Source organism: Delphinus delphis, chromosome 10 (genome assembly GCF_949987515.2).
Source record: "Delphinus delphis chromosome 10, mDelDel1.2, whole genome shotgun sequence".
In the NCBI taxonomy this organism is placed as follows: Eukaryota; Metazoa; Chordata; class Mammalia; order Artiodactyla; family Delphinidae; genus Delphinus; species Delphinus delphis.
The window spans coordinates 49400106-49426687 of NC_082692.2; the positions used below are offsets into that span (position 1 = coordinate 49400106).

General features: G+C 38.6%; 1 protein-coding gene across 3 annotated transcripts in view; it reads left to right on the top strand.

The window, feature by feature from the left end:
• The window catches only part of RBMS3 (RNA binding motif single stranded interacting protein 3), a 714611-nt gene that overhangs the window by 152514 nt on the left and 535515 nt on the right, over window positions 1-26582 (top strand). For 2 of the 3 annotated variants that reach the window (XM_060022086.1, XM_060022083.1), the window contains exon 2: window positions 5792-5964. In XM_060022086.1, coding sequence (XP_059878069.1) covers window positions 5792-5964 — 173 coding nt within the window. The remainder of the gene's footprint in view (window positions 1-5791; window positions 5965-26582) is intronic. The other variant, XM_060022084.1, reaches the window with a different exon arrangement.

The following is a 26582-nucleotide window of genomic DNA, read 5'->3' on the forward strand; positions in this document are numbered from 1 at the left end:
TTTTCGCCAAACTCTGTTATAAAAGGTATAACTGAAACGATTGTTTTCTACAGTCATAGTCTCCAGAATGGAGAGGCAATTGCCTAGCATAAAATTGCAAAGCCATCCTGTATGTGGTTCATGAAACTCTGGCTACAGTCACATGGCTTGCCTTAGATATTAATTTAGCCGCATTTCTTATTGCTTGCATGGACAATATTCTTCTTCACCCTCATTTGAGGCTGTTACAGACACGACAGTGATTGCCATGATTCCTGTCACATCCACAGCAGCATCTACCGAGCAAAGGATCGCATGCGTGCGTGCAGGCTAAATAATGTATGATGCAAGACAGGAATGTGGTCTGTATGCATTTTTGGAGAGTAAAAGAGTTGCCATGTCAGTCTCATGGGAGACTTTATCCAGGGCTTTACCCTTGAGTGGATAAAAGAGTACAAATTCTCTTGCACTGGAGATGAATAAAAACAAATTGGGGAGACCATCAGCAGAGCAGACTGCTGCATGATGGAGTCCAAGGCTACCCAAAACCACCAGACCAACTGCTTCAGGATCCTGCCAGCAACCAGACGCTGGGAAGAGAATTGAACTGCAGTTTGGCATCAAGGCCTTGTGATTCCCAGACAAGAGGAATTGCATGCAGAAAATATTTAAAATTCTCTTTGTAAAAGAGTTATGTTTTCAATCACAGGGAGACGTATGTTTCAGACCTAGTCTGCTGCAAAGGAAATGTGGCAGAGGGTTATTTACAAAGGGTGAAGGTACTGGGGTAAGAAGTTGAACTTTGGTTAGGTGAGGGGTGTTTCAATGAATAGTTTTAGGCCGTTGAGTTATTGTCATTATTCCACAATGGGGACTGTATTGGCCTTTCAAGGAGAGGGGATGGATCTCTAAAAAGCAGTGGCTCCCAACCAGGGACGATGTCATAACCCCAGGGCCCATTTGACAGTATCTGGGACATTTTGGGTTGTCACAGCTTGAGGGGAGCGTAGCACAACTGGCATCTAGTGGTAGAAGACAGGGGTACTGTTAAATATCCTACACAAGACAGCCCTCCACAACAAAGAACTATCCTGTCCAAAATGTCAGCAGGGCCAAGGAGGGGGTCCCTGGTTTAAAAGGACCTGGTTAATGTCTGTGCATAACAACACGGCCTTCAGACAGGTGTTCATCCAAGGTAGCCTGACATTGTATAAAAGACGATTTTTAATGATTTATTTTATTGATGTGTGAACATTTATTTGATGTACCAAATGCTTTCTGTTTAAAAAATGAACAGGAAAACAAACAAACAAAAACACAACTCACATCCCTCTCCAGTTTATCTCCAAAGTACCTAAGGGTTAAAAACACAAATGGGCCGCCCTCCAAACCACACATTTTCCAAGAATGTAGGAGGACCTGGTTGATTCACTTTTCAAACTTGAAAAACGAGGCATATTAACAAAGCACACTAAATGAATCAGCTGCTTAGGATAATCCACAAGCCACTTCATTTTTCTGTTATTAAATAACAAACCATGAATCTTGACAAATGAACCCCCTTGTTTGACATTATTTGAAAAACTCATAACACACTTGCTTCTGATGGTGACTTCCCCTTTGAAATTAAATTTAAGATGAACTTCATTTAAATTCTGATAGAGGGAAAGGGCTTGTTAACCTTCCTTGTGACTGTATGCTGTTTATCATCTTCATTCTTTTCCTCCCCCTTTATACTCGGATGGGCCAGAGCTCCCGGCAGGGTGTCATCCTGCAGAGTTCATTGCAAGGAAGCCTTTTGTGTTTATTGGTGCCCATATCATGAAGAGGAGAGGTTATGTATTAAGTGTTGTGTGGGGCTGTGTGGCTTCTGGGGTCAGATTCCCTAGGTTCAAACTGGAGCTCCAGCTGCATGACCTTGAGAAAGTCATTTGCCCTTTCTGTGCCTCAGTTTTCTCATTTGTAAACCCAGAAGAAAATGATTTGCCTCATCGGGCTGTTGTGAAGATAACATATAACATGCTTAGCAAGCAGATGGCAAATGTTACCTCTAATTATTTGAATAGTTATTTTAAATATAGCATCTTCCAAAATGGATGCTAAGTCATTTTATTTAATTTCCTAAAGAGGACGCTGGCACGGATTGGCTGATTTTAGCAGCCCCGACATGTGGCTAAGAGGGCTTTAGCCCCCATGTAAGAATCCCTAACAGACCCTCCCAGCATTGCCACCATGAATAAACACCTAAGAAAAATCTGCATACTTGCCAAGCATATGCAGCTTCAAGACAAGCCCTCTATCCCCCTCCTCAATCCAGTACCATCTGAAGACCCTCTTCTGAAAGTCTGCTGTTCCTACTGGTTTTAACAAGCTGACACTGCAAATTCATGGCAATGCCCTGCCCTGGTACAGTTCAGCATTACAATGTTCTGTATCCCCAGACTCTTAAGTCCTCACCTTTCCTAAATAGGATTTATAAAGTGTGACTTTGATCAATATAGCAAAGCCAGTGTTATCTGAGGGAAATAATAGTTTTAACTAACATTTTAAAATGTCTTTCTTAGTACCTCAAAATGATTTAAACGTTAATCAATGATAAAATCGCAAATCCATCTAAAAACAAAGAATTGAGAAAGGAATCAGAGCCACTTTTAATCAGGAAAGTGGCTGCTGTGACCCACTGACCCCTAAAGGTTATCGTCGCTCCTTTTTTTTTAGAGATGCCATAGTTCAGTCATTTGTCTTTGGCAGCCAGAGTATGCAAAACTGCTTTTGCTTTTCACGTATTAATTCAAGCCTATGCATTTGTCAGACATTCTAGGAACCTTCTGCCAACGTTTTGTTGATTAAAGAATGTGTATTTTGAAAATGAGTAGAAAGGAAGGAATTTATAATTCTTAAAACAAAAGAATGATTTACACTGTAGAATGCTACCTGAATTGTTCAGTGTATCATCAACAGATAAATGAAAATATTAAGGATTAGCAAGAGTGTTGGCACTGACTCTTAAAACCTGTGAAGTGATTGGTTCAATAAGACTGAGAAAGTCTACATCTTTCAGTAGAATTTCTAGAACTCACAAACAAGAATAGGGCATAGAAAACCACTTTTCACTGTATGTATTTTTCAAAGGGCTTTTGAAATACATCCTTCTCTACAAGAATCTGGTGCTTCCACTACTATTTTTAAATTATATACCTCATTTCCATGCATACAAGTTCCCCATACTCATCCTAGCTCCGATTCGCTTTGACCATTTTGTTTTAATTTTTCCCACTGGGCCCTTTGGAGGGCACATTTATTGTTTTAGGCACCATGCAATTTACTAAATGGTGTCCGGTTATGGAAATGCTTGCAAAGACCCCTGGGGCAAGAAAAGAATTAAGTCAACACAGATTGATCATTCTGTAGTTGGTGTTTTCTTATTTGATCAGTCAAGGGCTCATTCGGTCTGAACTGGTCCATCTGATCTGTGACACATAAAGCTAGACGCATTTTTCTGGCTCCCTGGTGGTTTTAAAGGCTATGCAGTGGGAAAAACTGCTTTAAACAAAGCCTCATTTTAAGAGAAGCCTGAGTACAGAATGGAATTCAAAGAATTTGGAGAGAGGGGAGGTGAAAGTGGTAAGAAACAGCTTGAAAAAAGCCCTGGGAAATTTAAAAGAATAACGCACAGGAGGGAAGTCAAAGATAAATCCCATCTGTTCTGTTGTGAGATACACAGACCAGGACACCGCTTCGGCAAGGCCGTATTGAACACCCACTAAGTGCAGGACCTGTAAAGAGGTAGAGCTTAAGTGTTCTGGGGCATCGGAGGAGCGAAGTAGAATTCGTAGGTCAAGAAAGAATACTTTTTTAATCTCAGCCAAGAAACTTTATTCAGCTTTATGCAGATATGACATTCCAAAAGGCAATGAATACCCGTTATTTTATTCAAGTATTGAGAATGGAAGGTATTCTCCCATGTAATTCATTTTCAAATTGTACGTAAAAATGTTGGTCATAGATATGCAGCTAACACCAAGGTTTCTAGGATGGAGGCTGCAAGAATGACAGCAAGATGGAAAGCAATGGGTCTTTGTGATGGGTGGGTGGCTGTGTGGGGAGTGGGAGAGAAGAGACCAGAGGGAATGAGTTACATTTTCACATGTTGCATCCAAGAGGCCTTGTATTATAACCAATTGGGAATATGGACTGGGGCAAATCTGAAATCCTGGATGGTATAAAATGGATTATTATAGCAAGAAACAAAACTGGACACAGCCTCCTGTCTTTATGAGCTAACTGCTGTGATCACTCAGTTTTTATTGTGTGGGATGTAGCTTGAGTATTTACGAAGCATCCACTTGCTATTGGATAAGTACTCACCTCCTACCCCTGATAAAACAGTTAATGAATCTTCAAGTTAGAACTCGGCCAAAGTGTCCCCCCTGGAATCATGATTGATGCATTCACTGTGTATTTACGTAACATTCTAGATTATAGTTGAGAAAACCTGGGATAGATTTAAAGACTAATATCACTTGCCAGACAGATATGAATCACAAATATTATCATCATTACTATTATTTCTTGGCCGTGCCACATGGTATGCAGGATCCTAGTTCCCCAACCAGGGATTGAACCCATGCCCCCTTCAGTGGAAGTGTGGAGTCTTAACCACTGGACCACCAGGGAATTCCCATTATCATCATTATTTCTTGTGTTTTTGTTATTGCTAACTCTTATTGTGCACTTACTATGTCCAGGAACCATTTTGTTTGCGTTAACTCATTGAGTTTTTGTAAAGACCCTATGATGTAGGGGAGTACTAATTTTATCCTCCTCATATTCATGAGAATGCTGCATCTCAGAGAGGTTCAGGCACCCCAGAGATCACACAGCCAATAATAAACACATCACGGACTCAAACCCAGACAGTCAGTGTAATTTTAGAACTTTTGAAGATATGCCTGTATGAAAAGGAAATAAAGGATAAAGTGTAATATACCTCCTAATTCTGGTGTGCATAATTATAAAGACCCTCACATTGCATACTCCAAGTCACTGGGGGTCATCTTATCATTTACATTTTGTAATAACACAGTGTGACAGGTTAGACCAATGGTTCTTTACTGGGAGAGAGTTCCCCACCCTAGGGGACACTTGGCAATGTGTGGACACATTTTTGGTCCCACAACTGGGGGACGGGTGCTACTAAAATCTGGTGGGTATAGACCAAGGATGCTGCCACCAGCCTACAATGAACAGAACAGTCCCGGCGACAAAGAACTATCCTGTCCAGTATATCAGTAGTGCCTCAGCTGAGACTTTCAATCAGAGTGATTCAAAGAGGAGAGAATAGTAGCTCAGTTTGCAAATAAAGGGCATTCACCATGAAGGAGCAGATTTGGGAATGGGAGAACGAGATAAGATGGAGTCATTCACTCATTGGTTCATTCATAGTATTGCTATTTATAGAGTGATCATGCTGGAGAGTAATGGTGAGGAAAGCAATATGAGGAAGTTTCTTTGGAGAAAAGGAGGGAAGATGGAGTAGAGGCAAGGCAAAGATGCTTGGCTGTCACAGGTGAGCTGGGCCAGAGCTTCGGTGCACCCAGGAGAGAACTGTGCTAGGCTGATCCAAATGCAGGGCCAGATGGGGGGAGAGCAAGTGATGTTCTCAGAAGTACCCCAGAGTAGGGACATGAACACGAGTGTGCATGCATGGATTGGAGAGGCTGAGAAGCTTGCATTGCTTTCGAGTTGCTCTGCTGGCCTGGGAATAGGTTGCTGGCTTTGTTTTTCCAGTAACAGCCTTTTCTGTTTCCAGCAGTCCTATGCACCAGCTCCCCACCCCATGGCTCCTCCCAGCCCCAGCACAAACAGCAGCAGCAACCACAGCAGCAGCAACAGCAGCGGGGAACAGTTGAGTAAAACCAACCTGTACATTCGAGGCCTCCCACCAGGCACCACTGACCAGGACCTAATCAAGCTGTGCCAACCGTAAGTGCCCCCCGCCCTCTGCGCCATTTCCAACCTCATCCTTGCCCACGTGGGCTCGTCCATGTGGGGTTGGGTTTTGCACCCAATGTACCCAGTGAGGAAGACTCTTGCTGTAGAAACGGGGCTTAAATTTAAGATCTGAGTCCAGCTTATTTTGGGAATGGAGTTTGTTTGCCTTTTGCTTTGAAAGAGAAGGTTCTTGAACAGAGAGACATAGCGTTGCTGGCTGATGTGCATGTATTGACCAAGAAGATGAGGAGCAATCATGGAGTTGGGTCCTCACACCTTGTGGCTGGTGGGTTCTCATACCTTATGGTTGGTGGGTTCTCATACCTTGTGGCCAGTGGGTTCTCACACCTTGTGGTTGGTGGGTTCTCACACCTTGTGGTTGGTGGGTTCTCACACCTTGTGGTTGGTGGGTTCTCACACCTTGTGGTTGGTGGGTACTCACACCTTGTGGTTGGTGGGTTCCCACACCTTGTGGCTGGTAGGTTCTCACACCTGTGGTTGGTGGAATCAATGATGAATCTCATGAAAGAAACTGTGCTCTTTTTTTGGAGAGGTATTAGTGATGGGGATCGCAAAAACTCAGAAGTGGTAGATTTCAGAATGGTCACCTGCTGTGTTGCAAAGCTCTTCTTGTCAGTTCTTGCTTGGTAAATGTAAGTTCAGCTGGGACCAGGTAATTGGAAAATTAGAAGGCTAATCCTTTTGTTTCCTTGAAAACATCTATTTCCAAGTCCAGTGAAGCTATTCCCACCAAAGCCAAGAACCGCACTCACCTAGTTTTATATTTCCCAGGAAATATGGTAGTGACTAAATGCCCTTCCAAAATGTTTTCTTTCATTTACTATCTCCCAACACTTATGTTATTAACTCTCTTATTTCTGTGCAAATCAATTAAACATATTTAAGTTTACCCTCCAAATTAAATGAATAGTGGATAACAAATTAAGAACCATAGGCCTGGATTTTTAGATTGCTGTCTGATTATTTTCTTTTTTTTTGATACGCGGGCCTCTCACTGTTGTGGCCTCTCCCGTTGCGGAGCACAGGCTCCGGACGCGCAGGCTCAGCGGCCATGGATCACGGGCCTAGCCCCTCCACGGCATGTGGGATTTTCCCGGACCGAGGCACGAACCCCTGCATTGGCAGGCAGACTCTCAACCACTGCGCCACCAGGGAAGCCCCTGTCTGATTATTTTCAAAGTAATATCAGTGCAGCTATTTGTCACTTGACTGTGCATTAGCTGGGTATTTTTAAGTTGGGGGAAACTATTACTCAGTTTTTCTTTTGCTGTTTTGCAATGCTTTTGTAAGAAGGTTGAGAGGATATTTATTTTGTAAATTTTCCAACCTCTAAAATTTTGGAAGAGGAAAACAAGGCAGATAGTATTTATTTGCGTTTGTTCTGGTCTTGAAGATTGGGAACAAATATCAAAACAACAGGAAGTGGCAGATTAAACAAAACACAAATACATAACTATATAATCAGTTGACAAGGCAGTATGTAGACTAGGGTAGGGGCACCCTGCTCTATCAACTGCCTTGATTTGTGAAACAGGTAAGACAGAACATTGAAAAAGAAATATTTATTTGAAAGCAGTTAAAAAAAAAGAAAGAAAGGTGCTAGGGCTAAGATATACAAATATGTTAGGTTTTGGTCTATAAAATGTTGAGGTTGAGAATTGGAAGGTAAATCACTCAATATTTTTTAATTTTTTTGCTAGTGTTAGAAAATTCTAAACTATTTTGATAAATAAGGGCTTTGAAAATGTGAAAGATGACGAACTTTATATTAGAAGCTTCAGATGAATAATCTCCTGTAATGGATACTGATGTGAAAAAGAAGGCCAGCCATTATCTTTGTGTGTGAATCTTATTCATAAAAAATATTGGTGGGTTTTAAGGGAAGATTCTTTCCCACTTGTTGAGCTTGTTGAAACACAGATTTCTGGGCCCCTGAGATTGTGATTTCACTAGGTCTGGGCTGGAGCCGGAGAATGTAAATTTCAGCAGGTTTCCTGGTGTTGTCATGATGCTGCTGGTTTTCTGAGATATACTTCTTTAAAAAAAAAAGGCACAACTTAAAAGTTGAGAATTATGTTTTATTGGGCAGACTTGCTGAGGGTTTAAGTCTGGGAGGCAACTTCTCAGACAGCTCTGAGGGACAGCTCTGAAGAGGTAAAGGAGGAACCAGGAGATACAGGAGTTTTTGCAACAAAGACCAGGTAGTCGGAACATCAAAAGATTACTGTTACTTAAGGAAAACCAGGCATCTCAAGTTAATGAATTTAGTGTTTTTCTGTGTATGGCAGATTCAAGAGTCTGGGCTCATTGAAATCATCCCTTGGAGATGTACCTTAACTATCTAGGGCCAGTATCCTGCTTTTCTTCATCCTGAATCTCCTCAGGATGCACAGGGTGGCTTCAGTGGCTGATGGCTTGGTGTCCGCAACCTCCTTTGTTTACTGATGTAGCAGCTGACCTTTTTCATCCACATATCTCTACATTAATATAAAGTCCACTGACTATTTCTAACGCAGGAAGTCTCACTAAATATGTGAAGGTATTTGAGGTGGTGTATTATAACCTGCTTGGCCACCGTGTGATCTTGTGGCAAATCATTTACTGTCTTTGAGCCTCCGTCTCCTCGTATAAAAGAGTGGTCTGGGTTTGATTATTTCTAGGTTTCCTGTAGTACCAGTGGTGTACTGCAGCTGCCTCTGACTGAGGCACCAGAGCCAATGGTTAAATATTCAGGAATTCTTGAGTGATTTGTTACATACTCAGTATCTTGAAATCGGCCATGGTGGGAGTATTTATATCACAGGAATCAGCAAGACCTATAAATGAGGGCTTTTAAAATTCTATGTAGTTTTGTTTTTTGAGAGCTGGTTTATGAACATACCACTGATGTAGCATTATACTATGAATTTCTGTATCAGTGTCCATTTCTGCAAAGATATTGCCAGAAATTTATAAATGGAAAGGGTTACCTAAAGTCTGCATTGGCATTTTTAACTCAGGAAAGAGATCTAGTGGCACAAGAACATTATGTTTGAGGGAAAAAAATGTTTTGTTTGTGTTTCTTCTGTTTATTTGAGAAATTTAAAGAATGCTAAGGGCACAGAGGGTAGTGGTTACTTGTTCATATTAATTTTTGCTGGCTAATAAGACCTGGCCCATGTTATTGTTATTGTAAAAATGTTTGTGGGTTCTTCAGTTATTGAAGTGGTCTGGACCTGAGGTTTATTGCCGAGATTTGCTTTCCGGGAGACTGAAAGAACTAATGTGACCGGGCAGCATAATGTAGAGGAAATAGCCATGCGCTGAGAGTTTGGGGTTTCACTCCTGGCTGTGCCATCAACTGGGTATGTGGCCCTAGACAAGTGACTTGTCCCCTCTTAATTTTGGTTTTCCCCATGTATAAAATAATTTGTTTATACATGATAATCTTTTAAATATTTTTTACTTTAAAAGTCTGATAGTTCATTGACACCCTCACTAGTTAGCAGAAAAACTTACTCCGGTCACCTTTCACCAATCCCCTTTTACAGTGTTCGCAGGGCCACTGCCTGAGCTGATTCCGCTGCATGAATATGACCTGAGAGCTGGGCACGCCTTTGTTAGGGACCATTGTAAGTCCTTTATAAAATCCTGGTTTCCTCTCTTGTAGTGGTGATGTCTTAGAGGGCTCCTTGCTCTTTTAAATTAGCATTCTTCTAAAGATTCAAATCATCTTGCATTCCTATGACTCATCCAACACTTTAAAATAATGTTACCTACAAAAGAGATAATATTTGTAGGTTTCAGTTATCTTGCCATCAGGATCAATTTTCCATGGTTATTCCTATGAAATTATAAGAATTTTCAGAGTTACTATTCCCTTATATTATAAGAAATACAATATTTTCTAATATCCATAGTAATAAAATAATAGAAAACAGAGATATATTAAAAAGGCAGAGACATAGCAAATTATCTGGCATTAGAATACAATATCCATATGAATACTAATGAACAGTAAGAAAATGATATTAAAGGAAAGAAATTGCATTATTTCTCAATGTATTATCTGAAAGCAAATTCTGATTAAGAGATTCCATTCACATTTATCATCAAAGCTCCTATGGTTGGATCACAAGTAAAGTCAAGGAAAGAAGGCAAGGCTAAAGAATAGACATGAAGAATCATTTTACTCTATGGAAAATCTCGCTAGTTATACCTATGTTTGGGATGAATACATGGCATTGTGTGTCTTGTAAGAAATACTAGTGTTAAAGACCTTGTAATGTCTTTTTTAAAAACATTTAATTTTACTTATTTTTTTATACAGCAGGTTCTTATTAGTTATCCATTTTACACACATTAGTGTATATATATCAATCCCAATCTCCCAATTCATCCCACCACCACCACCTCCCCCCGCCACTTTCCCCCCTTGGTGTCCTTACATTTGTTCCCTACATCTGTGTCTCTATTTCTGCCCTGCAAACAAGACCTTGTAACGTTTTTACCTTGAAAAGTTTCAAGGAACTTCCTTGTGTTCTCAATCAAGAAATTTTCACAGAGCACCTATTGCATGCCGGATAGTGTGCTAAAGATTCAGTGGTGAGTACATTTAGATAAAGGTCTTGCTTTAGCAGAGATTATATTTTGATAGGGAAAATGGAAATCAATGAAATGATCGTGTGATTTGATATAAAATTGCAACTACAAATGTGAAAAAAAGAGAGGAGCATGGAAATAAGAGGATTTGTAACATGGGATGAGACCTTGTTAAGGCAATGGGCAAAGGAATCTCTGAGCTAAGATCAGAAAGAGTAGGAATAGGTTTAACTAAATGAGGAACGAAGGGAAGAGCATTCTAGGCAGAAGGAACTCCAGTGTGCAGAACCAATGGCTGGAGGGAACAAGGCAAAGACAAGAGGCTGAGCAAGGGTCAAGTTCTTATAGCAGAGAGAGGGGGTGGAGCCTGGGGCAACATGACCTGGAAACATGGAAGGGGTATGGTGATCCCTTTGTATGTCACTTAGGAGCTTTGTTTCAATGAAGGAAATCATTGAATTGTAACAAACGGGAAGGTGACAGGGTCAGATTTTTGTTTCAAAAAGATAATTCCGACTGCCAAGTAGAAAAGACCTTACGAGATCAAGGAACAGAGCAGGACAGTTGAAGAGCGAGCTGGAAGCAGAATAACTAATGGTCAGAGAAGAGGGTGTGAGAATTAATATTTGTGGTGGGGGAACAATTATGTGTGGTGAAAGATGTCTTTTTTCATATGCATTTGTTTTTCTATTAAAAAACAAGGACGTTAGAGACAATTAACCAAACGAACTCCAAAAGAAACAACAAAGTAGCACAAAAGAGGACCCAAATTAGTTGATTTTTAATTTCTTTTTCTTACCCTGTCATGAATGGGTCATCAATATACTATTAAATATTTAGTGGCTGCAGTATTTAAAACATGCAAGGCTAATGTAGTGAAAACTGAAAATCCAATTGATTATACAATTATATTCATTAAATGGGTTATCAGTTGGAGACTCTGGGTGGAATACTTGAGTTATGCACCATTTATGCATATCTCAAAAGGGGGAAAGGGAAGTGAGGGAAGATAAATTTGGCTTGATAAAGAGAGAGAGAGAGAGCATTGCAACTTCTTTGGACCAAATAAAATTTTGGTGGTGTAATGATTTTTCACATATTAAGCTCTGTTTCCTACCTCAGAGAAATTGATAACCTCTATCATGTGATTCTAAACATCCCCTTGAAACACATTGAGATTAGTCTTGAAAAGTAAAGGCACGTATTTAACATAATGGACAGAATTTTTAATGGAAAGTAAAATCATTAATGTGTTTATGTTTTCTACAATCTACCTTTTATCTAACCATTCTCATAACTTATAAATTTTAATTAATATAATGCTTTCAGAAAGCCCCGGCCAGATTGCCCTCACTTCCAAGTGATTAATCTGGAATTAAGGCCAGCACCATGCAGGTACAGAATGAATTGTTCTGTTATAAAGTGAATGCGCTGCTGACAAGGCCACTTTAAGCAGAATAAAGGAAAAACAGGGAAACTCTAGGGTAGGTGCACACATACTTCCAATCATCACCTGAAGACCAGGAAGTCAGCTGCCCCAGCCTTCATTTTTCTGGGTAAATGTTTTCCTCGCTCAGGCTCTGACATCCTAGCATCGCTCCCTTTAAAAGGAAGCTGTAAATGTCACTTTAACATTTAACGAGAGAGGAGAAGCTCCCACAGTGAAAAGCCAGGGGAACAAAGTAGGAGTGTTTGTACCCACGCTCATCTCCCCGACTTTGACCCAACCCTGCTGGATGTCTGGTTAGGTGTGGGCTGAACGCAGAATAGTAAGAGGAGCCTCAAGTGCCATCCGGGCTCTGAGTGCAGAGTCCATTATACATGGTGTCAGACAGTTTTGACAAATGCACTGACACAATCAAACCTTTTATCAATTTAAAAAGTAACCTTGTCACAGTAATATGTCAAACTGTTCAGATACAACTAAAGGAAAACAAGTCGTCACACACTCTAGAGGAACTGAGTAAATAAGAAAAAAATGTGACTGGAATTTTTTTTTGAGTTCTTTCTTCCCATGTCAATGAAGATTTAAAAATTCTCTCTAATAAAACCTGAGGAAATTTATGAGTAGCTTTCACCTGCAAGTCAGGCTCAAATGATGCAGCTGCTTTGGAGGTGTCCTGTATCCATGTGGTGGCAGGTATAAGGAGGAGGTGAAGTTGAGGCTCTTTGAACTCTGCCTTTGTGTCATTTAAATGAGAGAGTGCTTCTAAGGCCCAAATTGGTGGCCTGAATTCAGTGAGTCAACATAGATGTGATACATTGTTACATATAATAATTCAGGTTTAAGTACAGTTGTATTTGCGAAGTATGTATTAGAAACCACACAGAGTATTTGGTTTGTAATTCATAAATAATTATCATTAATAACACAGTTATTTTATATAGATTATTAACATTTATTGTGCATTATATACCATGTGCTCCGCTGAGTTTTTATATTACCTTATTTAATGCTCAAAACAACCCTACAGAGCGGGAACAAAAATTACTGAGTTATAGTTGAGTAAACTGAGTCTCAAGCATATTAAGGGGTTTGTCCAAGTCTATACAGCCACCAGGATTCCAAATCCAGCTCTGACTTCAAAGCCCTTATTCATAACCACTAAAACATTCATTTAATGAGAAGGGTAGCGTAAGTCCTCAGTTCTCAAATCCAGGAGAATCCTTGAAGAGGTTTAAAAAATACTGATGCTGGGTCTCACCCCCCAGGGATTCTGATTTATCTAGTATGGGGTCAGCTTAGACACTAAGATTTTTAAAAGCCTGCTTAGGAAATTCTATATGTAGCAAAGCTTGAGAATCATTGGAGTAAATAATGCCACACTAACCACAAAACATAAGTGAATCCTCTGTTTTAACTTCCTTACTCTGATTTTTGGAGAATCTAGAAATTTCATAGGACCTACCAATTTACTTCGGTTAACCAAGAGACTTAAAAATAAATTCTAGGGACTTCCCTGGTGGCGCAGTGGTTAAGAATCCGCCTGCCAATGCAGGGGACACGGGTTTGATCCCTGGTTGAGGAAGATCCCACATGCCGCGGAGCAACTAAGGCTGTGCACCACAACTACTGAGCCTGCACTCTAGAGCCCACGAGCCACAACTGCTGAGCCCGTGTGCCACAACTACAGAAGCCCGCATGCCTAGAGCCCGTGCTCTGCAACGAGAGAAGTCACTGTGATGAGAAGTACATGTGCCGCAACACAGAGTAGCCCCTGCTTGCAGCAACTAGAGAAAGCCCATGCATAGCAACGAAGACCCGATGCAGCCAAAAATAAATAAATAAAATATAAATAAATTTATATAAAAATTCTATTAAGGTAATTGGAGGATGAGTTGGATTTTGATGACAAAATGGGAATTTTAAATTAGGCACATGAAAAATCAAGGTCTGGAATAGGTACCTAAAAGTGCTTTAAAGAATATACTCTCCACATAATTTTCATAAGTCAAGCATTTCTTCAACATTTCAGTTTTTAATAATGTTTGCACTTAATTGATAATTAAGCAATAAATTCTTCCTATTTTTGACTCGTGTTATTAAACTTCTATATATATTTACTTTTTCTTGCTGCCCCATAGTCTGCTAAACGTAAGTCTACTGAATCTTAAAAAGAAATCAGCATTTTCCAGTATTTTGGGGGCATCCTGGAAATTATTGTCCCACTGATTCATTGACTATCCATTCATTATTGTTTTAATTACTTTGGATGAAGAAGATTCTGCTGAATTTTTGAGACTTATTTGAAAATATATTTATTTAAATTGCAGATAGCTGATAATACTTTCTTCTTATTTATTCTGCAGATAGAGAAGAGAAAAAACAATTATTAAACCATTGAAAGCACCAGTTAACTTAGGTTACTATGTTGGTGGCAGCACAAAAATGTTGGAGGTGCCAAATCAAGTCTTAGAGGTCTGGGAGAGGTGGAATTCCAGACAGATATTTTGATAGTGCTTGAAAATTTGAGGGACTTAGAATTCAAGGGCAGGAATCTGGCAAGTTCAGATGGCATCTTGGTTTTCAATTTGCTCAATGATCTTCTAATTGCTAAATACAGCTGACTGTTTTTAGTACTTATTTTATTTGATCTCTCTGTTACTTGATCCTGTTGACTTCACCTTTATTCTAGAAACTTACTTTCTCCTTGGCTGGCATACTCCTCCTTCCTGGGTCTCCTCCTGGGATTTTGTCTTCCAGCTTCTCCACTATCTGCCTCTTGAATATTTTGGTGTTTTAAAAGTTTAGACCTCCTCTCTTCTCACTCCAAAAACTCTCTGTTCTCCTCTACTTAAATGTCAGCTATTCTGATGATTATTAAATTTATATGTCCAGCCCATGGAGGTATACTTTTTTTTAGTCCTAGATCCATATCTCATTATTCCTTGTACAATTCCAAATTTGTATCCCAAGAGCTATCAAAGTCATTGTCCAAAAAGGATTTTATTCCTAGACTTTTCCCTTCTTCAGCGTTCTCTTTCTCTCTGAATGACAGCATCACCCATCTGGTCTTGCAAATAAATTATCTTAGGATCACTCCTTTCCCCAACCTAGAAATAGTTTCCGAGGTAAATAGATTTCAACTGCTGGTCTCTTTTGTTTCACTACTGTCATAGTTTATTTACTTATTAATTCCAAAGTATTTATGGAATGTCATCTATGTGCCAAGCATTGCAGATACCTGAAGACCTGGCAGGTCTCTGCATAGAACTTGCATTCTAATAGAGAGAAATAATACAAGAATGAATGAATAAAGAAGAAAACATCAGAATATGCCATGGAAAGGAGGTTGAAAAACCAAGAAAAGAAGGTTGTAAGTAATGACAGGGAGGTTACTATGAACTGAGGAGCCTCTTTGAGGTGAGATGTCAATTTCAAGAAGCAACCAGGCGTATGATATTCAGGAAGAATTGCATTACAGATAAATGTGGGAGCTTGTACAAAATCCCAAAGGTGGAAATGAGCTCCATGTTTTCAAGTAACATAAAGAAGGTTGGAATTGCAAAAGAATAGTGAATAGGGGAGGTGGGGATGGTAAAAGATGAAGTAAAAGAAAGTATACCAGGGCCAAATCAATAGAGTTTTCTAAGTCAGAGCATGGAGATTGGATTTTATCCAAATTTACTTTTTTTTAGAAAAGTTATTTTGACTACTCTGTAAAGAATGGATTTTAGGGAGTGTGAGAGAAGCAAGTAAATGAGCAAAGATGCCATTGTGGATTCCAGGAAGGAGATAGTGATGGCTTGTATTAGGATCATAGAGGTAGAGGAGGTTAGATGGATGGCTTCACAATATATTTTGGTGAGAGTTTTGATAGAAGTTACTGATGAATTGGATCTGGCAGGAGAGTTAAGGGAAAGAGAAATTAGGGATAATTCTTAGGCTTTGGCTTTAGCATCCAGGTATAGAGTCACTTAATACAATGGGGAGGATTGTGGAAGGAACAGTTTTGAGTGGAGAGAAATCAATTGTTCTTCTTAGTTTTGTTATTTTTGAGATGCTATTAGACATCTAAAATGAGATACAAGTTCATAGCTTAATATATGACTAGTTTTCAAAGCAGAGGTTAGAGTAAAAGATACAGAATGCAAGTCCTAAGCATTATAAATAGCATTTAAATACATTGTACTGATAATACTATCATGCCTAATATGTGTTAGATATTATTCTAAGTATTTTACATGTTAAGTACTTCATATCACCTGTGTTAATTCATTTGTACTTCATGATAACCCCTATTTTAGAGGTAAAAAAAATGACACAAAAAAGTTAAGTGACTTTCCCAAGGTTACATAGGTGGTAATTGGCAAGTCCAGGATTTAAAATAAGGAGTGTGGTTTGAATGCCCTCTCTTAACCATGATTCATACATAGGGTGTGCACAAAGCATGAAAAGAAAAGTGGCCATAAACTCAACATTCTGAGAGGAGGAGAAGCCAAGAAAGGAGTTTATAAAGGAACCAATGAGATAGAGGAAATCAGGAAAGCAAGAGAGTGATATTATAGAACCTGGGAAAAGACAGTATCTCAAGAAGTCAGAATGACTTAGGGTGTGGAATACTGCTGAAAAGTTAAGAAATGTAGAAGAAAGAGAAATAGAGAAGTTACATTTGGTTTTGGCATTGCCAAGGTCATTGGCAAGCTTGACCAGGGCTGTCTTTGTATGCGGTAAAAGCTGAAAGCCATTTGGTGGGCCTTTCTTTAGGGTCATCACTTGACAGTGCTTCCAAGTGAAAATGCCTCTCTCTCCTTTGTGCTTGAACTATGCCTAAATAGTCATTTTCTCCACTGATCTTCTTGTTATTCTCTCTTTATCTTTCTTTATCTCTACCTCTATTTCTGTCTCTTTAACTCTTTCTCATTTTCCCCTTACCTTCTTTCACTATAAGCTTTTGATGTCAATAGATTTATCTTGCTCATTTTTTCACTCCTGATGCATAGTATAGTTTCCAATATTTAAGTGGTAACTAATAAATATTTATTGATTGAATAAAGCCTGAATGCATCAGTGATATAAAAATGATTTTATTGGATTTAATCATAAAACTTATTTCAGGGTAGACTTTGAGTTTATAATGCGAGATACAGGAAGTAGGGTTTTTTCTTTAACACTGCATTTAAAGTTGAACTACTGGAAGCAGGAAACAAGGAAGTACCTGGCTTCAGTTAATTGACTGGGGCTTCATATCTGACCGTATTTGCATAGATCAAGGAACAAGAAAAGCTATTTGGCTGACAGGGTCTTGGTGCTCTGGCCAGGTGACAGGCCTGAGCCTCTGAGGTGGGAGAGGCGAGTTCTGGACATTGGTCCACCAGAGACCTCCTGGCCCCACATAATATCAAATGGCAAAAACCCTACCAGAGATCTCCACCTAAACACTAAGACCCAGCTCCACTCAACAACCAGCAAGCTACAGTGCTGCACACCTTATGCCAAACAACTAGCAAGACAGGAACACAACCACACCCATTAGCAGAGAAGCTGCCTAAAATCATAAGTTCACAGACACCCCAAAACACACCACTGGACGTGGTCCTGAGACCAGAAAGACAGGATCCAGTCTCATCCAGCAGAACACAGGCACCAGTCCCCTCCACCAGGAAGCCTACACAACCCACTTGAACCAACCTTACCACTGGGGGCAGACACCAAAAACAAGGGGAACTACAAACCTGTAGACTGCAAAAAGGAGACCCCAAACACAGTAAGTTAAGCAAACTGAGAAGACAGAGGAATACACAGCAGATGAAGGAGCAAGGTAAAAACCCACCAGACCTAACAAATGAAGAGGAAATAGGCAATCTACCTGAAAAAGAATTCAGAGTAATGATAGTAAAGATGATCCAAAATCTTGGAAATAGAATGGAGAAAATACAAGAAAGGTTTAACAAGGACCTAGAAGAACGAAAGAGCAAACAGAAAATGATGAACAACACAATAAATGAAATTAAAAATTCTCTAGAAGGAATCAATAGTAGAATAACTGAGGAAGAAGAATGGATAAGTGACCCAGAAGATAAAATAGTGGAAATAACTACCACAGAGCAGAATTCTAAAAAAAAGAATGAAAAGAATTGGGGACATCTCAGAGACCTCTGAGACAACATTAAATGCATCAACATTCAAAATATAGGGGTCCCAGAAAAAGAAGAGAAAAAGAAAGGGACTGAGAAAATATTTGAAGAGATTATAGTTGAAAACTTCCCTAATATGGGAAAGGGAATAGTCAATCAAGTCCAGGAAGCACAGAAAGTCCCATACAGGATAAATCCAAGGAGAAACACGCCAAGACACATATTAATCAAACTATCAAAAATTAAATACAAAGAAAAAATATTAAAACCAGCAAGGGAAAAGCAACAAATAACAAAAAGGGAATCCCCATAAGGTTAACAGCTGATCTTTCAACAGAAACTCTGCAAGCCAAAAGGGAGTGGCAGGACATATTTAAAGTGATGAGAGGGAAGGTCCTTTAACCAAGATGACTCTACCCAGCAAGGACCTCATTCAGATTTGACAGAGAAATTGAAACCTGTACAGACAAGCAAAAGCTAAGAGAATTCAGCACCACCGAACCAGCTTTTCAACAAATGCTAAAGAAACTTTTCTAAGCAGCAAACACAAGAGAAAGAAAACACGTACAATAACAAATCCAAAACAATTAAGAAAATGGTAAAAGGAACATACATATCAATAATTACCTTAAATGTAAATGGATTAAATGCTCCAACCAAAAGACATAGACTGGCTGAATGGATACAAAAACAAGACCTGTATATACACTGTCTACAAGAGACCCACATCAGACCTAGGGACACACATAGACTGAAAGTGAGGAGATGGAAAAAGATATTCCATGCAAAAGGAAATCAAAATAAAGCTGGTGTAGCAATTCTCATATCAGAAAAAATAGACTTTAACATAAAGAGTATTACAAGAGACAAAGAAGGACACTACATAATGATCAAGGGATAAATCCAAGAAGAAGATATAACAATTGGAAATATTTATGTACCCAACATAGAAGCACCTCAATGCATAAGGCAAATGCTAAGAGCCATAAAAGGGGAAATCATCAGTAACACAATAATAGTAGGGGACTTTAACACCCCACTTTCACCAATGGACAGATCATCCAAAGTGAAAATAAATAAGGAAACACAAGCTTTAAATGATACATTAAACAAGATAGACTTAATTGAAATTTATAGGACATTCCATCCAAAAACAACAGAATACACTTTCTTCTCAAGTGCTTATGGAACATTCTCCAGGATAGATCATATGATGGGTCACAAATCAAGCCTTGATAAATTTAAGAAAATTGAAATCATATAGGTAGCTTTTCTGACCACAATGCCATGAGATTAGATACCAATTACAGGAAAAAAATCTGTAAAAAATACAAGCATATGGAGGTTAAACAATACACTACTTAATAACCAAGAGATCACTGAAGAAATCAAAGAGGAAATCAAAAAATACCTAGAAAGAAATGACAATGAAAACATGATGACCCAAAACCTATGGGATGCAGCAAAAGCAGTTCTAAGAGGGAAGTTTATAGCAATACAATCCTACCTTAAGAAACAAGAAATATCTCAAATAAACAACCTAACCTTACAGATAAAGCAATTAGAGAAAGAAGAACAAAAAAAACCCAAAGTTAGCAGAAGGAAAGAAATCATAAAGGTCAGATCAGAAATAAAAGAAAAAGAAATGAAGGAAACAATAGCAAAGATCAATAAAAGTAAAAGCTGGTTCTTTGAGAAGATAAGCAAAATTGATAAACCGTTAGCCAGACTCATCAAGAAAAAAAGGGAGAAGACTCAAATCAATAGAATTAGAAATGAAAAAGGAGCAGTAACAACTGACACTGAAGAAATGCAAAAGATCATGAGAGATTACTACAAGCAACTCTATGCCAATAAAATGGACAACCTGGAAGAAATGGACAAATTCTTAGAAATGCACAACCTTCGGAGACTGAACCAGGAAGAAATAGAAAATATAAACAGACCAATGACAAGCACTGAAATTGAAACTGTGATTAAAAATCTTCCAACAGACAAAATCCCAGGACCAGATGCCTTCACAGGTGAATTCTATCAAAGATTTTGAGAAGAGTTAACACCCTTCCTTGCCAAAATCTTCCAAAATATAGCAGAGAGAGGAACACTCCCAAACTCATTCTACAAGGCCACCATCACCCTTATACCAAAACCAGACAAAGATATCACAAAAAAAACTACAGGCTAATATCACTGATGAACATAGAAGCAAAAGTACTAGCAAACAGAATCCAACAGCACATTAAAATGATCATACACCATGATCAAGTGGGTTTTATCCCAGGAATGCAAGGATTCTTATATGCAAATCGATCAATGTGATACACCATATTAACAAATTGAAGGATAAAAACCATATGATAATCTCAGTAGATGCAGAAAAAACTTTCGACAAAATTCAACAGCCATTTCTGATAAAAAACTCTCCAGAAAGTAGGCAGAGAGGGAACCTACCTCAAGATAATAAAGGCCATATATGACAAATCCACAGTCAACATCATTCTCAATGGTGAAAATCTGAACTTTTCCACTAAGATAAGTAAGAAGACAAGGTTGCCCACTCTCACCACTATTATTCAACATGGGTTTGGAAGTTTTAGCAACAGCAATCAGAGAAGAAAAAGAAATCCAAATCGGAAAAGAAGAAGTAAAGCTGTCACTGTTTGCAGATGACATGATACTGTACATAGAGTATCCTAAGGATGCCACCAGAAAACTACTAGAGCTAATCAATGAATCTGGTAAAGTTTCAGGATACACAATTAACGCACAGAAGTCTCTTGCATTCCTATACACTAACAATGATAGATCAGAAATAGAAGTTAAGGAAACAATCCCATTCACCGTTGCAACAAAAAGATTAAAATACCTAGGAATAAACCTACCTCAGGAGGTAAAAGACCTGTACTCAGAATACTATAAGACACTGATGAAAGAAATCAATGATGACACAAACAGATGGAGAGATATACCATATTCTTGGATAGGAAGGATCAGTATTGTGAAAATTACTATTCTACCCAAAGCAACCTACAGAGTCAGTGCAATCCCTATCAAATTACCAGTGGCATTTTTTACAGAACTAGAACCAAAAATCTTAAAATTTTTATGGAGATACAAAAGACCCCGAATAGCCAAAGCAGTCTTGAGGGAAAAAAACTGACCTGGAGGAATCAGGCTCCGTGACTTCAGACTATACTACAAAGCTACATAATCAAGACAGTATGGTACTGGCAAAAAAACAAATATAGATCAATGGAACAGGATAGAAAGCCCAGAGATAAACACACACACATATGGTCACCTTAACTTTGATAAAGAAGGCAAGAACATACAATGTTGAAGACAGCCTCTTCAATAAGTGGTGCTGAGAAAACTGGACAGCTACATGTAAAAGAATGAAATTAGAACGCTCCCTAACACCATACACAAAAATAAACTTAAAATGGAGTAAAGACCTAAATGTGAGGCCAGACACTATAAAACTCTGAGAGGAAAACGTAGGCAGAACACTGGATGACATACATCATACCAAGATTCTTTTTGACCCCCTCCTAGAGAAATGGAAATAAAAATAAACAAATGGGACCTAATGCAACTTAAAAGCTTTTGCACAGCAAAGGCAACCATAAACAAGACGAAAAGACAACCCTCAGAATGGGAGAATATATTTGCAAATGAAGCAACTGACAAAGGATTAGTCTCCAAAATTTACAAGCAGCTCTTGCAGCTCAATAACAAAAAAGAAAACAACCCAATCCAAAAATGAGCAGACGACCTAAATAGACATTTCTCCAAAGAAGATATACAGATTGCCAACAAAAACATGAAAGGATGCTCAACATCTCTAATCATTAGAGAAATGCAAATCAAAACTACAATGAGGTATCACCTCACACCAGTCAGAATGGCCATCATCAAAAAATCTACAAACAATAAATGCTGGAGAGGGTGTGGAGAAAAAGCAATCCTCTTGCACTGTTGGTGGGAATGTAAATTGATACAGCCACTATGGAGAACAGTACGGAGGCTCCTCAAAAAACTAAAAATAGGGCTTCCCTGGTGGCGCAGTGGTTGAGAGTCCACCTGCCGATGCAGGGGACACGGGTTCATGCCCCAGTCTGGGAAGATCCCACATGCCGCGGAGTGGCTAGGCCCGTGAGCCATGGCCGCCGAGCCTGCGTGTCTGGAGCCTGTGCTCCACAACGGGAGAGGCCACAACAGTGAGAGGCCCGCGTACCGCAAAAAAAAAAAAAAAAAACTAAAAATAGAATTACAATATGACCCAGCAATCCCACTACTGAGCATATAACTTGAGAAAACTATAATTCAAAAAGGGTCATGTACCACAATGTTCATTGCAGTACTATTTACAATAGCCAGGACATGGAAGCAACCTAAGTGTCCATTGACAGATGAATGGATAAAGAAGATGTGGCACATATATACAATGGAATATTACTCAGCCATAAAAAGAAACGAAATTGAGTTATTTGTAGTGAGGTGGATGGACCTAGAGACTATCATACAGAGCAAAGTAAGTCAGAATGAGAAAAACATATACCATATGCTAACACATATATATAGAATCTAAAAAGAAAAAAAAATCCAATGGTTCTGAAGAACCTAGGGGCAGGACAGGAATAAAGATGCAGACATAGAGAATGGACTTGAGGACACGGGGAGGGGGAAGGGTAAGCTGGGACAAAGTGAGAGAGTGGCATGGACATATATACACTATCAAATGTAAAATAGATAGCTAGTGGGAAGCAGCTGCATGGCACGGGGAGATCAGGTCTGTGCTCTGTGTCCACCTAGTGGGGTGGGATAGGGAGTGTGCGGGGGAAAGACAAGAGAGAGGAGTATGAGGATATATGTATACATATAGCTGATTTGCTTTGTTATACAGCAGCAACTAACAGAACATTTTAAAGCAATTATACTCCAATAAAGATGTTTAAAAAAAAACCTTTGTACTACTATAATGAAAGAAGAAACGTTTTGGATGTGAAGGGTTTAGTTTTTGTTTTTTTTTAACATCTTTATTGCAGTATAAGTGCTTTACAATCGTGTGTTAGTTTCTGCTTTATAACAAAGTGACTCAGTTATACATATACATATATTCCCATATCTCTTCCCTCTTGCATCTCCCTCCCTCCCACCCTCCCTATCCCACCCCTCTAGGTGGTCACAAACCACCTAGCTGATCTCCCTGTGCTATGCGGCTGCTTCCCACTAGCTATCCATTTTACGTTTGGTAGTGTATATATGTCCATGCCACTCTCTCACTTTGTCACAGCTTACCCTTCCCCCTCCCCATATCCTCATAGTCCATGCTCTAGTAGGTCTGTGTCTTTATTCCCGTCTTACCCCTAGGTACTTCATGACCTTTTTTTTTTTTTTTCTTAGATTCCATATATATGTGTTAGCATACGGTATTTGTTTTTCTCTTTCTGACTTACTTCACTCTGTATGACAGACTCTAGGTCCATCCACCTCACAGGATATGAAGTTTTTTTACACTGTAGATCCCAAGGAGATTCCTAGAGGGAAGCCTCAGGATAACCTGAGGCACATGTGTGGAAGTAATCAAATAAGGATCAATACTTTGATTACTCACTCAGTATTGCTACTGAGACAGGAAATAACCATTTATTCTGGCCTGAACTATCAGGTCTCAGCTGTCAAACAGGTCACAGTGTGCCAACTGACTGCTAATTCCATAGCTAATGCAAAGTAATTTGGGCTCGTAGAATGGTGTTTGCTGAAAATTTTTGGTTCTGGAATTTTTCTACAGATTGATCTTTGCAACCAGTGACTTCTGATTGATCTTTGCAACCAGTGACTTCTGTAATATATTACAGACTATTGATGAAAAAAATACACAAAGCAAATCTGTGTACTTGCCATATTAAATATCACAGCTTTTAATCTGAAAATTGGCAAGAGTATGATTTGTATACATTATTTAATCACGATTGTGAATGTTATAGTTAAAATTTATTCTTTTTTATTAAATTATAGTTGATTTACAATATTAATTTCAAGCATACAACATATTGATTCTTTTTTTTTTTTTTTTTTTTGCGATACTTTGGCCTCTCACTGTTGTGGCCTCTCCTCTTGCGGAGCACAGGCTCTGGACGCACAGGCTCAGCGGCCACGGCTCACAGGCCCAGCCACTCCGCGGCATGTGGGATCTTCCCAGACTGGGGCACGAACCCGTGTCCCCTGCATCGGCACGTGCACTCTCAGCCACTGCGCCACCAGGGAAGCCCCTGATTCATTATTTTTGAAGAGTATACTAATTTTAAAGTTATTATAAAATATTGGCTATATTCCCTGTGCTGTACAATATATCCTTGTATATTACTTATTTTATACATAGTAGTTTGTACCTCGTAACCCTTTGCCCCTCCCTCCATCCCTCTCTCCACCGCTAACCACTAGATTGTTCTCTATACTTGTGAGTCTGTTTCTGTCTTCTTATATTCATTCGTTTTGTTTTTTAGGTTTCACATGTAAGTGAGAACACAGAGTATTTGTCTTTGTCTGTCTTATCTCACTCAGCCTAATATTCTCCCAGTCCTTTCCTGTTGTTAAAAATGGCAAAATTTCATTCTTTTTTATGGCTGAGTAATATTCCGTTGTGTATATATTACATCTTCCTTATCCATTCATCTGTCGATGGACACTTAGTTGCTTCCATATCTTGGCTATTGCAAATAATGCTCTTATGAACATTGGGGTGCATGTGTCTTTCCAAATTAGTGTTTTTGTTTTCTTTTGATATATACCCAGGAGTGAAATTGCTGGTTAATTGGTAGTTCTACTTTTAGTTTTCTGAGGAACCTCCATACTGTTTTCCACAGTGGCTGCACCAATTTACATTCCTGCCAGCAGTGTACTAGGGTTCCCTTTTCTCCACACCCTCTCCAGCATTTGTTATTTGTGGTGTTTTCGACAATAGCCATTCTGACAGATGTAAGGTGATATCTCATTGTGGTTTTGATTTACATTTTCATGATGATTATCGATGTTGAGCATCTTCTCATGTGCCAGTGGGCCATCTGTATGTCTTCTTTGGAAAATGTCTATTCAGGTCTTCTGCCCATTTTTAATCAAGTTGTTTGTTTTTTGATATTGAGTCTTGTCTTTTTCCTTATTTTAGAGGAAAAGCTTTTAGCTTTTCATCATTGAGTATGATGTTAGCAGTTTGTCATAAACTGCCTGTATTATATAGAGATATAGTCCCTCTTTACCAACTTTGATGAGAATTTTCATCATGAATGGATGTTGAATTTTTTCAAAGGCTTTTTCTGTGCCTATTGATATGTTTATGTGATTTTTGTCCTTCGTTTTGTTAATGTGTTAATACTTGTTGATTGTTATAGAGGGGATAGGTTACAATTTATTCTTAAAAAGAAAATTTTTAGAAAAATTTTGCTTTAGTGTTTATCTGTTATCATATTCGTTATATCTCTAACAATGTGGTGTCTCTTGACAAATAAGGACTTCATTCTACGGTTTAAATATGCCTCTGAAAATTATGTACATATGTTTGTTGTTTTAGTTTTAAATCAACATTATTTAGGAGTAAAATTAAATACACTCATTTTAAGTGTAGTGTTTGATGAGTTTTGACAAATATATACACCTATGTAGGCACCACAATAATCAAGATATAAAAAATTTCCATCATCCCTAAGGCTTCTTAACAATATAGTCAGTGTGCTAAGAAGTTCGCAATATAAAGCCATCCTACTTAAGAAAGCAAGGGGGTGGCATCAGACCATGAGAGTATCAGAGAATTTTTAATCGGTTGTGTGTTCTCATTAATCACTTAGAAGTGGTGTAAGCTTGATAAAGTCACGTAGCCCATCTGAGTATATTAGTGACTGATACGTATTAAACCCTAAATAAATTCTAATTATTGTTATTTACTTATGCAATGGAAAAATCTTTTTTGTCATTTATACAGTAGTAAATTAAGTGGAGCTCACCTGTAATTTTAAGGATTCTGTGTTCAAACAGAGCACATATTTTGGTTTTTGCATTATTCCTGTCTTATTTATCTCTATATAATCATAAATTCTTGTACTAACTTGTAGTATTTTGTATGATTGTTGCTATCCGTTGTTCAGTGGTACAGTCATGCTATAAACAGTCACAGTATCAGGATAAATACATACAATTTAGGCTTGATCTAAAAGATTAAAACAGTGCAAAATAAATTTTAAAACACCATAGTGCTTCAGTATGGCATAATGGTATGCTTTAACAAATAAAATGGAAGTTTTTGAATCAAACTGATGCCAAGCGTCTTAGCTCTTCAATATAATTAAGTGGTTTAAAACATATTTGATAGTCTTAGTCAATGTGTGTATATTGATGATATTATGATCTCACTTAGAGTTTATTGCTGAATCAAT